At 32.7% G+C, this 17047-nt stretch overlaps 2 protein-coding genes across 2 annotated transcripts; both read right to left on the bottom strand.

Moving 5' to 3' along the window:
- Window positions 1–4081: 4081 nt before the first annotated feature.
- Window positions 4082–6631, bottom strand: LOC147390778 (caffeic acid 3-O-methyltransferase-like). Its single transcript, XM_086458620.1, has 4 exons — window positions 5872–6631; window positions 5370–5680; window positions 4619–4683; window positions 4082–4522 (listed from the first exon to the last, which is right to left on the bottom strand). The coding sequence occupies exons 1-4, from the start codon at window positions 6279–6281 to the stop codon at window positions 4220–4222; spliced, it is 1089 nt and encodes a 362-aa protein (XP_086314746.1). The 5' UTR covers window positions 6282–6631; the 3' UTR covers window positions 4082–4219.
- Window positions 6632–14149: 7518 nt separating this feature from the next.
- Window positions 14150–16654, bottom strand: LOC147390777 (caffeic acid 3-O-methyltransferase-like). Its single transcript, XM_086458841.1, has 4 exons — window positions 15897–16654; window positions 15398–15708; window positions 14693–14757; window positions 14150–14599 (listed from the first exon to the last, which is right to left on the bottom strand). Exons 1-4 carry the CDS (start codon window positions 16322–16324, stop codon window positions 14297–14299), a joined length of 1107 nt encoding a protein of 368 aa, XP_086314967.1. The 5' UTR covers window positions 16325–16654; the 3' UTR covers window positions 14150–14296.
- Window positions 16655–17047: the final 393 nt, after the last annotated feature.

The following is a 17047-nucleotide window of genomic DNA, read 5'->3' as shown; positions in this document are numbered from 1 at the left end:
CCTCAGGCTGGAACCTCATGTTGAAAAAGGAAATATGATGGAAAATTTAATTTAATGTCGATATAGAATACTCCCATGTTGGTAAAAATACCAAAATGAGTATATGACCATTTTGGTAAATCACCATTAATATGTTCCCTTTTTTAATATATTATTTTAAGATAAAGATCACTTTGCTACAATTTCATTGGACCAAAATCAACATATGGTTGATGATCAACTTCTTCGGGTCATCGAAACATTTTGTGTGGACTACTAGTGGTCTGCACATGGAATGGAAGTAACCAATCCACCAATCACTCCTGTAGAATGTGATGGGAAAAATAAATGGGTAGGCTTATGCAGATATGTGTGTTTGGGAGCGGTGACCATTTAATTAAGTTGATAATTTTAATATGACCCCACATGGGGCAGAACAGTTGTCCCCGATTTAATGGAAAAAGTTACATGTACGGATGCCTTTGACCAAAATACCGTAAATTGTGTAAAATGACGTCATAAATCTTACACAATTTGTACACGATTGATTGGGCGTAGAAGTGTACAGAACCGTAGATCTTTTTTTTAGTGTAGATCTATGGTTCTGTGCACTGCCATCTCAACCACTACGTAGGATTTAGTGCGTCATTTTATTATTAATCAAATATCATCTAATAAAAAATAAAGAAAAAATAGGCACTTTGCCAAAATTTCTATGTTTATAAAAAAAATTGTAATATAATCATTTTGATTTTTATTTATATCAAAATGGGTATGTTTTATTATCATTTTATGAATTAGAATTTATTTATTTAGAATTAAAAAAAGAAAAATAGTAAAATTATAAGAGTATTATTGAAAAAAGAGTAACAGAGAGTAAAATTCTAAGGATATTATTAAAAATTAGTGGATGGGGAGAGATGAAAGACAATAAAATTTAGAGTCATAATGAATACACACAGTTTTTGGTAAGTAATAGATACGCGGCTGACGTGGCAAGGGCATAGAACCATATATCTTTTTCTATCCCGAAGAAAAAGATTCGTGATTCTGTGCCAAGCCTCAATCTCATACCAAAAACCATGTGCATTTATCATTATTCTAAAGTTCAAGTGGGATAGTGTGAACCCATTCCATTGTAGCTCAAATGACACATTTATACCCTACAACTATAATTCGAGTAGGATTCACTATTTTATTTTCTTATATAAATAACAAAAACTTAAGATTTATGTAATATTAACATTTTTAAATATACAAGATAATTTTAAGCCGATTTTGAATTTACATCTATCTTTTATCTCATTATAATATTAAAGATTAAAAGGATTTTTTTTTTTTAATTTTAGTAAATTAGTTTTGCATCAAACCCTGACCTCATAATAGAGTATTTTTGTAAATTTAGCAAAATTATATAACAAGGTATGGCAGTTGTTGATATGCAATTCTATTATTTTAATCAAAGGACCATAATAATTAGTAAATTTAAATGTAATATAAGAACATTTTTGAAAGAAAATTTTGGCGTTACTAATCCCCTACTTCTCCTTCTCTCATTATAATAGGAAAGACTATCATTTCAAGTGTCTTCTCTTTTTTTTATAAAAAAAAATCTTCTTTCAAATATACTAATTTTTAATAAAAATTAGGAGTGGAAGATGTTGAGTTTGATCCACATCGGACACTTATTGCCTAGTCTCTTTTCTCTTAAAGTCGTGATAATCTGACTATCCCACGTGACGTACTCAATTGACCACCTGATGTGACAAGTTCGGGGATTATAAATCTGTGCTCCTTGGGATATACAGTTCCCTTGAGATACACTTTTTATGGGGAAGTGTAGCTGTGTATTCTAAGTAGTGCAGATCTACGTTTCCCAAACTTATCATGTCAGATTAGTCTATTGAGTTTATGACGTGGGACAGTCAAATAATCATGATTATTCTCCTTATAAGCTTTTGGGCCTCTCACTCATTGCCAATTGATTTTGAGCCTCCAAATTTGTCGAAAGATATTTGTTTGATTAACAAAATATACATCGTCAGGAATCACTCTTCTTTAGTGGTGGTTCAAACCTAACTTGAGGTTAGAAAAATCCTAGAAATAACATCATTAGCCAATTGAGAATAATATGTTAAGGGGACGTCAAGGGCTGTGCTTTTTCAATGTGGACTTGTCATTTCAAGAGAATGATAGCTCTTTTTTTTTTTTTTTTTTATGGAGTGGTAAGAGGTCCATATCTTACAATGATATTCATTCTATTTATTTTTCAAAAAATTAAAAATTAAAAATTTCTAATAATATCTTTAGAAAAGGGTGATTGGTTTGATGAGCATTTGAGATAATCTTTTGTTTCAAACTCATTATGTGCCAGACTTAAATTCCTTTGATAACCTAAATGACCTCGTCTTCAACCTCGAGTCGGAAGTTCTGATCATTTTCACCCAAAAGTGAGTCATCTTAAGTTTTTTAATTTATTGGATAAATTATTTTAAATTATTCAATCTCAACTTCAATCCGCCATTAGTAAATTATTTTAATTAATTTATTCAATCTCTTTTTCAATTCATTATCTTCAACTTTGTCATCAATTTCTTTTAGAAAAATCATTATTTTTGTACACCCAAAATTCTACTGTCTTTTACTTCTCAAAAATCCAATCTTGCTCTCATAATTTGAAGATTGGAGATGAAACTCTAAATATACCGTAAATATTGAAGATGATGGGTTCCGAGGGAGAAAAGTCAAAGGCTCTTGTTAGAGGTTGAATACGAGACACTTATTTTTGGAGTAAACCTAGGTCAAGGAGTATCATCTATTTGGAAATATGGGTATCTCAAATATTTACCAAAAATTGTAAATCACCATTAGCAAACAGATTTTTCATTCCAATTATTATATATACAAGAATAAAATATTTATTTTATATATTATTTTCAATAAATTTTTTATTATTTATATTTTAAAAAAAGGTCTCATTATTAAGAAATAAAAAATTTATATTTTAAACAACTCATTATTAAGAAAGTCTTTAGGAGACAACATGCCTGTCACATGTGCATTCTATTGTACTATATATATATATATATATATATATGATTGGTAGACATACCAAGAAAAGGACTCTCCAAGCGTAGAGTTCTATAATAAATAAAAAGTGGTGAACTCAATAATAAATAAAAAACCAATGAGTTCACCAATAATGAGGGGTCATTAAGAAAGAAAGAGTTTACTAAATGACCTATTAAGCTATTGCACAAAACTCCGAGATTAATTAGAAAGAAATCCCTCTATCAAGGTTTTTTAAGTAATTTCTGCTTTTTTAAAACAAAAAATTCAAAAGAAAATAAATTTTTCTTCACCTAATCAAAGTCATTGAAAATGAAATGTCAGTGAATTTCCAAATCTAAAATTTAAAATCCAAATCAATGGAGAAAAAAAAATTATTCGTTTTTTCTGAATTCTTAAAATTTTGTGCTCGAGATCCATGTGTCACCCAATAAGGTTTTTTGGTCCCTCATGGACATGTGGTCCATAAAGATAGGTGGTCCTTCATTGATTCTTAGAAGAACACGAAATCCAATGATCAATATCTATCCCAATAGTACTGATTGTGTTTTAACAGTTGGTCATTTTTTACGAGTCATCGGATCCCGACTCTATGTGTGTATGTGTATTTGGACTCGTGATAATCTGACGTTCTTTTTTTGTACGCTCCCTTCACAGAACCATACAAAACCAAAAATATACGTTTTTTGTATCCCGAAGGCAATTAATTTACGGCTCTGTGAAGGGAAAATGCAAAAAAGAGTGTCAGACTATCACGATTCCTGTTACTAATGTTTTGAGCAGTGATTGACATGCCTCTTGATGTAGATGCCTCATGATTTGCAATTGCCTTTTTTGGGTCTTGTTTCCATTGGTATAAAGATCATTGATCCATTTTTGGCAAAATTTCCTTTATAAGACAACAGTAGGACGAACTATGCTTTTAATGTCATTGCTTCATATTTGCCTACCAACGAACATTGAATCGTAGTACCTTAATAGGTTATGGGATCAAACTACAACCCATCAAATTAAGTCTGATTAACATTTGAGATTGGAAGTGAAACTTTGACACATGGCATCCCATAGAGTCCATGTAGGAGTCATTCTTTTGATTATCATTAAGGAAAAGTAAAGTAATACAATTTGATCATTTATTCAGATTTGAGTCGAACCCCACGAGCAATTAGTTTCATATCGTTTTATAGAACTCCATGACCCAATAGTTAAAAACACAACAAACTTTCTTGATACCGACAAATCCAGCTCCCTTTGCCAAGGCCTCAAACTCTTTCTCCGTCCTTTCCTTTCCTCCGGGGGTTTGTGCGAGCATGATAAGATCCATTTGACATAGGCCTTTTGCAGCAGCGTTGGTCTCGGGGGCCACAGGATGTATCCCCTCCACGACAATCACCTTTCCATTATCAGGTACCGCTTTATAACAATTCTTCAACAACGTCAAGCAGTGTTCGTCGCTCCAATCATGAAGTATACACTACAAGTTTAATTTATAAAGTCATTAGTAGTCAAGAAAAAACTAACAAAATGATTGTTTGAATATCTAGTGATATTGATAAATATCCTAACTCACCTTCATGAAAATGGCTTCTCCTTTTGGAACACTTGCAAACATATCTCCTCTGACATGTTCCACGCCTGCAAGTAACATGTATTTTTATTCTTCAAACATATACTCAAACTACACAAAAGAAGTAAATAGATTAATAGATTGAATCATTGTGTTGGGCATAATGCATAAAATGGGTCGGATTTATGCTAAATCCAAGTGATCTGAATTCGAATTTAATAGGTTTGGACCCTTGGAGTAGACCAGATAAAAAATATGGGTCGAATATGGGTTGATGTCCTTTGATCGGAGTTGTATCCGGATCGGATACGGATCGATCCCTATATTTAATTTTGCTAGATCTGAAAGATATATTGCTTTGAAAATTATAATTTTAATTATGCTTTTCAATATATTTTTTTCTACTACCTTAATATAACATGAATACTTAAAAAATAAAAGAATTATAATAGTAAAATAGAATAATATATCAATAAAAAAAGAAATATAGTAAAAAAATGTTGAATGGTCTGAAATTATCTGACCCAACTGACTCGGATCAAGTAATTTGGTTGGGTAGAAAGGTTCAAATATGGTTTCAATTTATAGGATCTGAATTGGATTCGGATACAGATCTAAATAAAAAATGGATGTAGATATGGATATACTCAGATCCAGCTCGAGTTTGGTTGATTTCGAGTTTAGGTTTCCCAATTTTGAAATACATAAATTAAAAAAAAAATTGATCTTTGCATGAATAGTGTTTGAATCATACCAAGATATGATGACGCGTGCTCTATTACATGAGGCAAATCAAAGTTAATGCCCTTAATTGTAGGATACTTCGATGTGATGATGCTAATTGTGGTTCCGACCCCACCGCCCACGTCGACCACTTCATCGAGGTCCTCAAACCCTTTGTATATCTCAAGAATTTTCTTCATGATTATGGTGGTGTGATCGAACATTGCTCTATTGAAGACATCGTTGAACCTTGGGTCTATGCCAGGGTACTCGAACGTATGCACCCCATGTGCCTTGTTAAATGGAATCCCTCCATCAAGAATTGAATCTTTCAGGTGGTACCTATAATTAATTGGACATTAAAATGAAGAAATAGTCGGTGATGTTAGAAAGAAGAGAGTGTTGTCTTATGGAATTGGATACCACCATGATCAAAAGATCATGAAAATGTACATTAAAATAGAGTCTCCATGTCGAGCACCATATCTAATATGGAATAAATATTCTAGTAATATAATTAAGTTTTTACCGACCAGCTAGTCAAGTAGGCTTTGTCTTGGATCAAGTTCATCAGAGTAGAAATGGAGACTCCATCTTCGTTTCGAACAAAGTATTTACACACAGGTGCCAACCCGTATAGCCTTTCAACATGGCCACTCTCATGTGTGACAATGGAGCACGTTAGCACGGAGTAGCTAGCGAGAAGGCGTAGGATACGATCAAGCATGATAGGTGCCTCTGGATTCTGAGTGGGAAGCTGAGAGGCTATCTGTGTGGGAGAGATTTGTGCTGATGGACCAGCTCTTGCTATGATTTCTAACACATCGAGCTCAATAGCTGCTTGCATGACCATGGGCAGGACTGAAGCGCTAGCCAATTGCATGGCAAACATGCAATCTTCTTCTTCATCTATGGCTTTGAGTTGATTTTCGTTTGAATCCATTTGTTTGATGGAGCAAAGTATTAAGGTAGAAAAAATTACGCTACAATTAATGAGATTATAAAGGATTTCAAGAAGAAATTCATTAGTGTAGACCGCTTTTTCTATAGCACCACGAGGTTGGACACTAATTTAAAAAAAACAGTTGGATGACTTAGAGAAATGTACATTTATTTTAGAAAAATGCTGGACTGACCTCACGCTGGAACCTCATGCGGCACTTCTTGATATGAAAGCGTATGGAAATCATAGATGCTTTTTATCAAATCTCCAGCCCGACTTTTTATTTTATAGAGAGAAATTTTCTTTATGTAATAAATTAGGATGAGTTATACACGTCCTACCTAATGAGAATTGAATAAGAACAATATCTTTGTTCTAGAGTAAAATGACAAAACTCTTCTTATTTACTTTTACATGGTAATCATGTGCATTTAAATACAGGAATTACAAACTCTATTCTAGGAAACTAGCTAAGAGTAAGGCTATACAAAGTTGACTGTTTCAAAGAATTAATGTGCTCAACTCTATTCTAGGAAACTAGCTAAGAGTAAGGTTGTACAAAGTTGACTGTTTCAAAGAATTAATGTGCTCAACTCTATTCTAGGAAACTAGCTAAGAGTAAGGTTGTACAAAGTTGACTGTTTCAGAGAATTAATGTGCTGTGATTTATTAGCTGTACAAGCATGATTTTCAACTATTTGTCTGATTTATTGTCCTTTGCTTGATTTGTGTGATCTTCCCTTATACTACCTACCCATAAAAAATTTAAAAAGAAAAATATGCCCCACCTCCTCTTTTGGTTAAAATCACTCATCTTCAATCTTGTTAGATAAAAATCTTAACCTTTATCTTCAATCTTAAGATTCTATCTACTTCAAATCTTCAACCTTAAAACCTCAAATATATGATTTTTGAGAAATTATAAAACGATAAAATAATGGATAGAAAATTCTAAGGATTTTTATACAGAACGCAAGGTGAAAAAATTGGATTGACACTAAGGTTAAATATATTAAACTTGAAGATGGTAGGTTTCGGGAAGAAAAACCAAATAGATTTTCTAAGGAAGTACAAAACAATGAGATTTAAGACAGAAAATTCTAGATTTTCGGTAAATAATTAATTTTGGATTAAAAACAATGAATTGAAGATAAGATGGAATAGATTAAAAAATTATGCTCTAACTGTTGAAGATGATTGATTCTGAGAAAAAAAATGAGAATCTTTTTACTAGAAGTTGAAGACTAAATGCATTTGGATCTTTTTTCCATTAGTCTATTAAGAAAATTAAGCTCGAGGGAGGCTTGCTATCAATTTTAAAATACAAGAGTATCTCTAATATTCACCAAATCCAATCATCCAATAAATTATTACATTATTAAGCACAGCTTATGCCATGTATTATTAAATTATTTGATAATAAATTCCTTCAATAATAGTAATAATAATGTAGCACTTTAGAGTAATGAGAGACTGTATTGACAACAACCTGATATCTAGATGCCATGTTTTAAATTAGATTAGTTATAATCTGACTATCCCGTGAGACACACTCAATCGACTCTCTTGTTGTGACAAGTTTGAGAATCGTAAATCTGTCCATCTCGAGATATAAAACTGCATTTCTCATAAAAATGAGTATCCCGAGGCATGTAGATGTACGATTCTCAAACTTGTCACGTCAGGAGATTCGATTGAGTGTAGTCAGGTTATCACGACTCTTTAAACTATTTATATGCTGTACAGCGTGGAGTACAGAATAATAATAATAATTAAGACAACACAAGTTGTCTTATAATAATAAAGGAAGGAGTTAGAAGTTAGGACAACATAAGCATACATCAGTCAACTCCTCCTAGATAACGGATATAGCTTTTAAAAATTGTACTAATTCCTAAATTAGAATAGCACTAATCTCTAGGAATTGTATATAATTTCTTACATTTCAGCTCGATATCTGCTGGAGAAACAAACTTCAAAAATTGTTTGAAAAATCCTAAGAGGTATGTCAAAGTAACAATTAAAATCTCTCTTTTTTCTTAATCACATTTTATTAAATATCACAATACGGTTCTATGTGAGATTGTGAGTTACAAAATTTGTATTTATATAAGATGAATACAAACTTTTCACTACTACAATCAAGAGAAAGGACATGGGCATGGGTGTGATTAAGTCATCCCCTCCCAAATTGTGGAATTTTTGTACGACAACAAAGCCTTATCCCTAAGATTTAAGATTGTTAAATGAAATTTGCTCCTCAAATCCATTCTACAAGTCAAGTACTATTTTGTTATTGAAAGGCATAAATTCATATTTTCGCTTACTATCTCCATTCACAATTTTTATTCAAACCATCTTAATCTATTTCTAACTTAAATGTTTATTCTAATTAAGATAGTAATCATCAGTCTTCATTGAATATATCAAAACCATCTTAATTGATTGAATCATGATAATCTGACTTACCCACATGGCATACTCAATCGATACCCTTGATGTGACATGTTCGGGAACAATAGATTTGTACTCCTTGACATACAAAACTGCACTTCCCCATAAAAAGGTGCAATTTTGTATCCCGAGGAGCACAAATCTACGATTCCCGAACATGTCACATTAGGGGTATCGATTGAGTATGCCATGTGGGTAACTTAGATTACCACGACTCTAATCGATTTCCAACTTGAACGTTTATTTTAATTAAAGCAGTAGTCACCTTCATTAAAAACATTCAAATAATCTTAATTGACTTTTAACTTAAATGTTTATTTTAATTAGTGTCAAAGTCGACCTTCGTTGAATATGTCCAAACCATCTTAATCGATTTCTTCCTAATTTATCATGTATTGGAGTTATTCTTACATTTTCAAATGCTTTTTATGTATATTTTTTACCCTTTTCTTGTCTTTCCATGTATCCATATCAGCAACCTAATCTCTATTACATTAAATTTACTAATGTAATGCTCCTTCGTTCTCTATAACATTTAGTCGAATAAAAGGATAGGTGGTCTTTCTATCAGCTTAAATTATTTATTTTTTCAATTTGATTGGTATGTTCTGTTCTATAGCCCTTTAGAAGCAACCCCCACCTAAACAATTCTACTTCAAATTTATATGTAGATCTTCCTCAATCTCTCCTTATGGGTAAGATGGGTGATGATAGAAGTGGTCAAACTCCTTATTTCTAGACAATCAATATTTTATTGAACATTCTACAACCCTAAATTTACATTTTTTTTATTTATAAAAAATATATTCAAGAAGTGATGATAACAATAAAAATAAATTTCAAATCAAAATAGAAAGAGCACATGGCACAAAACTTATATATTTGGGCAAGATTGTCTATAACCTTTCACAATTTTGTTCAAAACTAGGGTACTCTTAATCTTACTTCTTCTACGAATTATTAAAACCCATTCGTAAAAATATTAACTAAGAATTTATTGTCTATACAAAGATGAAATTGCCCTTGGGCATCACATGAAAACTGAAAATTTGGACAAGAAAATTCGATGGGCCAAAGCACACAAATTTTAGAAATCGAATTTTGATGGCTACGGGTCGTCAAAATTTTATGTTCCCCAATTCGATGGCTTGGAGCCATTATATTTCTCTCATCCTCCTTTAATTTGATGGTTTCGATCTGCGAAAAAAAAATTGACAATGAAATATTCGACACTTTGGTCCGTCGAATTTTATGAAATTTGACAAACTTGGGCTACCAAATGTTGTCTAAATTTGCGCACGCAAGTATACGTATCGAAACAAGTAATAAAGTGATAAGAAAGTATCGTTCCCACGGAGACTGAATATCAATCTATTGCTAATTACTAATTTATCTCAGTCTAACTTTATCCAAACAAAAGTAAAAATAGGATTTAAAAAATAAACAAGAAAAATATTGCAGAGAATAAATTTGCAATTTAAAATCAATGAGTGATAAAACCTAGGTTTATAATTTCCCTCAAATAATCCACTTGATTAAATTCTCCTTCCTTTTCTATGATAAATTAATTCACTGTGATTGTCACCCAAGAGCACTAAATTCTCTACAAGCCTCTGTCGATGGTCATGTAAACATACCCTTCTAAACTAACTCCCTATATGTCTATGAGAATTAAATCAAGAAGAATTCATTAAGAATAAGCTCTCATAACGGACGCACAGCAACGTGAGTATATATCTATCTCAAATTAGCATATGTTATTCTATCTAGGTCATGAATACAAAATAACTATGTCGATATTATTAAGATTCACTAATTCAATTCAATCAATGGCCAATTAATTAAATCGTATTAACCATTGGATAGAATAAACAATCACATATGGAATCATAGAAAAAAAAAAACTAATCAAATATCATGAATGGGTTCCATTATAACCCTAGAATAGAAATTAGTTCATCATTGAAAAGAAAACAAAATCACCAAAGTATTCAACCATTCTTAGAAATTACAAAGAACAAGAGAAGTGATAAAGTTCAGGAAAATAAAACTAAAAAGTCGAATCTCCAGCTCTCGTCCTCCTTCTCGATCTTGTGCCTCCAAGAAAAACCTAGAACTTCTCTCCCAAAATAATGTTTAATCGTTTCTATTTATAAGTATGGCGTCATTAGGGTTTAAGAGTACCAAAATCTGTCTCTAATTCGGCCCCAAAAACTAACGTGTAATGTTGGAAACGTAAACAGGCCATGGCATCAAAACATGTCATGCCGCGGCTTGTATTTTTATATTTCTATTATGCAATTCTTGAATTCCGTCGCGGCCTCGTTTTCTATCAAGCTGCGGCTTGAAGACTTTTTAGCTTGTATGCTTAACTTTTTTTCTTCCAAGAGTGAACCAATTTGAGTCAAAAATTTCCTAAATGTCGACAAATATCCTAATATTCCATACTGTTCCTAAACTGCAAAATAAGCATAAAAACCAAATAAAAACATAGAATCATATAAAAAGTATAAAACAAACTAAATTTAAATAAAAACAACTAAAAGACTCTAAAATTAACAAAATATTATATTTAAAAGTGGTTAATTCGCAGGTATAAAACCCACTCATCACCAAACATAGGCTTTTTTCATGTTGTGGGAAAAAAAGGTATGAAATTGGTTTAAAATCAACTAAGTGATGGATCTGTTAGTTGGTGTATAATCTAATACTTGATTTGCAATCCCTTTTGATATTAGAAATAACAGAGTAAGACTATACACCATTAGAGTTTTTTCAATCCTTATTTGACAATCCAGTTAACTAGGTGATGAATTTGTTAGTTTGTGTATAATCCAATGCTCTTTTGAGCACTATGTGTATTTTACCTTGGTGGTAGAACATGTTGTAATGACTTTTTCTACTTTGGTAGCTTTATGGTAATTAGTTATAGTATTTTGTTATGTTGCCACTCAGATAGATTCAAAAAATTCCCTTAGTATATCAACCTCCATAGAGTAATTCCCAAAAGTGAAGAGGACGAGGATTAATAATAGTAGTAGTATCAATTATTGACTAAGAACAGGAGAAAGAGCAGCAACAATAGCATCAGCTACTAAGTAGGAGCGGGAAAAAGAGAAACAACAATAACATCAACTTTTGAACATGAGTAGGAGATGGACAAGAAGCATTAGCATCAACTACTAAGCAGGAGAAGAAGAATAAGCAGTAGCATCAACTACTGAACAAGAGCAAGAGAAGAAGAAGTAATAGTAGCATCCACTATTGAGTAGGAGTAGGAGTAGGAGAAGAAGAAGAAGAAGAAGAAACAGTAGTAGCTCTTGCTGGTCACAGAATTTGGTCGAATCACTTTAAGTTTTTGAGACAAGTGTCGACTCCCTAGGGGGAGACCGAACTACTTAGATGTACCACTGTGAAAGGTCGGCCATGGGGCCAAACCACCTAGATGAATCATGATGAGACTTCGTCCATGGTGGTCGAACCACTTAAAGAAAACAATAGAGTGGGGATCGGCTAAAGAGATCGATCTGTCTTCAAATCGGATTACGGGTTGGATTAGATTAGAACGGATCTAATTGCTTTGATTTAGTAATTTTGCTAATCCCTAGAAAGGGGATACTTTTTGTTCCTACAATTACAATAATTAAAGTACTTTCTTTTTGTCATTTTTCCCAAATGTCCATCATATCAAGTTGTTATGAAAATTTACAAAATCTAACTTTGATCTTTCTCTAAATCTAAATAAGGATAATCCCAATCTTCATGGAAAGATGATAATATCCGATAAATCAATTTTTTTCCTCAAATAAAATTTAAGGATTATAGTATCATTATATCAATAATTTAAGGAGAGATTGAAATCGAGAATGTGTTGTGATCGCATGCACTAAGTAACAGGAGGTACAAAAGTGTTTGGCATCGAGCGATTGTCAATTCGATATGGAAAGGATCTCGGTGGCTTTTTTACTCTGTCCTGGTAACGACACGATGATCAACCCTGCAACAGATGATGGATCTCCGGCCATATACAAGAGTTTTACGTATCCCAAATACTACAAAAAAATTTGGAGCAGGACTTTGGACCAAGAACATTGTTTGGAGCTATGTAAGAATTGATGTTTGAATTTGTTGTGGTTTTAGGATTATAAGAAAGAGTAGTTACGTACTACATTTTTATTTTGAAGCAATTTCATGAGCTATACTATCCTTAAAGGCTGATTTCAAGAGCTACTTTTGTTTCTCTTGAAAATTAATGAAGTTCAATTCTATTAATTAATGTTAGATGTGGTTACAATAAGTTAGGAATGGGATAATTTGAAGTTTGAAATGGAAACAATGACTAATTTACCACCTAAACTACTTCATACCCAAGGATGAGAGATGGCTGTGGAGACAGACAGAATCCAAATTTTTGAAACTCAACTTCTCAAATAGTGTAAAAATACACTAGCCCAAGACTCATAACCAAGAACAAGAACAACAACAATTAAAATAATGAAAAGAGAAATACTAATTTTATTCGGAAAAAAATTTGCTAGTTGAAAATGAGACCTCCACTTATTCAAGATATGGAATTTGGAGTGTTGATGGTATCTTACTCATTTTCTCTCTTCTCAATGGTTATTTCAAGGATTTGGTTGTGAATGAAACTCCCTACATGTTATATAGGTGGTAGAAGAAATTTCTAACATGTTAGAATGCTTGTTCAAGAAGTTTCAAGAGGATTTCTAGAGAGTTCAACATGAAAAACGAAAATGCAGTAGACTTAAGGTTGGTTGCATGAAAAAATAGAGATAATAATTGATGGTAATAGGGTTCATCAATGAAAATAGAGATTCTAAAATAATACATGAGAAAAGTAATAATGGTTACATGGGAAATGCAAAGGTGATGAGACAGAGAAGAGAGAGAAAGTGACATGTGTCAACCACACATGTGAAGTGGGGCCCATACAAAATTATATAAATACCCTCACTACAACCCTTAAAATAAAATAAGACTTCTAAAAAATGAACTTTAAAATTTAACAAGGGGTACATAACCAAATTCAAATTCGGCAATTATTCGGTGGGGATTCAATTCAGTTACTAAGGATAAATTTGAAAGGATTTGTGAAAAATAGAAAAATTTTCAGGAAATATACGTATGATATATTTGTGTTTCTTATAAACACCCATTACCTTCAACCTTCCTAAAAGTCCCATGCATTTTGTTCTAGACATATGAATGTTTAGAAAATAAAATTTTGAGGATGAAGGGTAGAAATGTGATCATATTCCGCAGTTAATTGATAGATCGTCAATTAATTTGTTGATTCGTTGATTTAATTGTTTAATCCCTTATTTGAAGAATTTTAATAATTTCTTAAAAATTTCAAAGAATTTTCATAATTCAGAGAATTTTCCACCCTCACTTTCATAATTGTTTCCCACTAGAGAAGAATTTTCAAATATTTCTCACCAACATGGTGACCACGATCACGAAATCTCACTTTTGCAATGCATTTTACTCAAATACTTAATTAGCCTCTACAAACTTATGCTGATCATGACCTCTGAGTTTCAGATCGTTTTATAGAACTCCATGACCCAATAATTAAAAACGCAACACACTTTCTTGATACTGGCAAACCCAGCTCCCGTTGCCAAGGCCTCGAACTCTTTCTCCGTCCTTTCCTTTCCTCCGGGGGTTTGTGCGAGCATGATAAGATCAAGTTGACATAGGCCTTTTGCAGCAGCGTTGGTCTCAGGGGCCACGGGATGAATCCCCTCCACAACAATCACCTTTCCATTATCAGGTACCGATTTATAACAATTCTTCAATAACGTCAAGCAGTCTTCGTCGCTCCAATCATGAAGTATCCACTACAAGTTTAATTTATAAAGTCATTAGTAGTCAAAAAACACTAACAAGATGACTGTTTGAATATCTAGTTATGTCAATAAATCTGAACTCACCTTCATGAAAATGGCTTCTCCTTTTGGAACACTCACAAACATATCTCCTCCAACATGTTCCACACCTACAAGCATGCTATTTTTTTCTTAAAACATATACTCAAACTACATGAAAGAAGAAACATTGATTGAATCATAGTGTTGGGCTTATAGGGCAGAAAAATGGGTCAAATATGGGTTGATGTCCCTTGATATGAGTCGGATCCAGATCAAATACGGATCCAAACCTATATTTGCCTAAATCTGAATGATATATTTATATTTTTATGTTTTTCAAAATATCTTTTTTTTACTACTTAAACATAACATAAATTATTACAGAATAAAAGAATTATAATAGTAAAATAGAATAGTATAGCAATTAAAAAATAAATATAGCAAAAAACCATGTTGAATGGTCCAAAATTATCCGACCTGAATCAAGTAATTCGGTTGGGTCAGATAGTTTGGATGTTGTTTCAGTTTATAGGATCCGAGTCGGATTCAGATAAGGGTACAAATCTGAATAAAATTTTTGATCTAGACTCAGATCCAGCCTGAACCCAACCCATTTTAAGCCCTAGTTGGTCTCCCTTAATGCGGATAATCTGGCAATTCATGTTGTTCAGTTGATTTCGAGTTTCAGTTTCCCAATTGTGAAATACATAAATAAATAAATGAAAAATTAAAATGTTGATCTTTGTTTGAAGAGTGTTTGAATCATACCAGGATAGGATGACGCGTGCTCTATTACATGAGGTAAATCAAAGTTAATGCCCTTAATTGTAGGATACTTCAATGTGATGATGCTAATGGTAGTTCCGAGCCCACCACCCACGTCGACCACTTCATCGAGGTCCTCAAACCCTTTGTATATCTCAAGAATTTTCTTCATGATTATGGTGGTGTGATTGAACATTGCTCTATTTAAGACATTGTTGAACCTTGGGTCTATGCCAGTGTACTCGAACGTATGCACCCCATGTGCCTTGTTAAATGGAATCCCTCCATCAAGAATTGAATCTTTCAGGTGGTACCTATAATTATTTGGACATTAACATGAAAAAATAGTAGTGATGTTAGAAAGAACAGAGGGATGTCATAGGGAATTGGATATCACCATGATCCGAAGAACATGAAAATGTACATTAAAATAGTCTCCATATCGAGCACCATATCTAATATGGAATAAATATTCTAGTAACATAGACAAGTTTTTACTGACCAGCTAGTCATGTAGGCTTTGTCTTGGATCAAGTTCATCAGAGGAGAAACGGAGACTCCATCTTCGTTTCGAACGAAGTATTTACACACAGGTGCCAAACCGTAGAGCCATTCCATGTGGCCACTCTCATGTGTGACAATGGAGCACGTTAGCACGGAGTAGCTAGCGAGAAGGCGTAGGATACGATCAAGCATGATGGGTGCCTCTGGATTCTGATTCGGAAGCTGAGAGGCTATGTGTGTGGGAGAGATTTGTGCTGATGGACCAGCTCTTGCTATGATCTCTAACACGTCGAGCTCAATAGCTGTTTGCATGACCATGGGCAGGACTGAAGCCCTAGCCAATTCCATGGCAAACATACAATCTTCTTCTTCATCAATGGCTTTGAGTTGATTTTTTTTTGAACTCATTTTGGTTTGATTTGGCATGGCTTAGTTTGATGGTGCAAAGTATTAAGGTATTTAAGAAGAAAATAAGTTATTGTTAGAGATTATATAGAATTTCAAGAAGAAATTCATGCAAGTGTAGATTAGTTTTTCACTTTTTGGATAATTACCACGAGGTTGGACACTCATTAAAAAAAAGATGGATGAATATTATATATGTAATAAATTAGGATGAATTACACATGCCCTACCTACCCATCAAAAGAAAAAAAGAGCATTCCCCACCACTCTCTTTTGATTAAAATTAGAGATACTCTTGTGTTTTGAAACTCATGACACACCTGTCTTAATCTCAATCTTCTTAATTGACTAATAGAAAAAGACCTAAATTACATCATCTTCAACGTCTTCCAAGAAATCTTTGATTTTAATTTCATTTCAAAATCCGTCATCTTTAACCTCTTTGGATAAAAATCTTAACCTTCATCTTCAAACTCAAGCTTCTATCTTCTTCAAGTCTTCAACCTTTAAACCTCAAGGTAAGATAAGACTTTTGAATAAGTATAAAATAGAAGAAATTTGGATAGAAAAATCTAAGGCATTCTATGCATAATACAAAGTATACAAAAAAAAGAAAAAAAAAATGAATTGAAGATAAAACTGGATAGATTAATAAAGGTACATTGGAATTGAAAAATTGAAGATAGTAGGTTTTGGAAAGAAAAACAAAAATAGGTTTTTTGAGGAAGTACAAAACAATGGGAT

This window comes from Akebia trifoliata, chromosome 11, assembly GCF_017979445.1.
Source record: "Akebia trifoliata isolate Shusen 1 chromosome 11, ASM1797944v1, whole genome shotgun sequence".
NCBI lineage: Eukaryota > Viridiplantae > Streptophyta > Magnoliopsida > Ranunculales > Lardizabalaceae > Akebia > Akebia trifoliata.
Note: the sequence above shows the minus strand (reverse complement) of the source record. Positions and strands in the feature narration are given on the sequence as shown.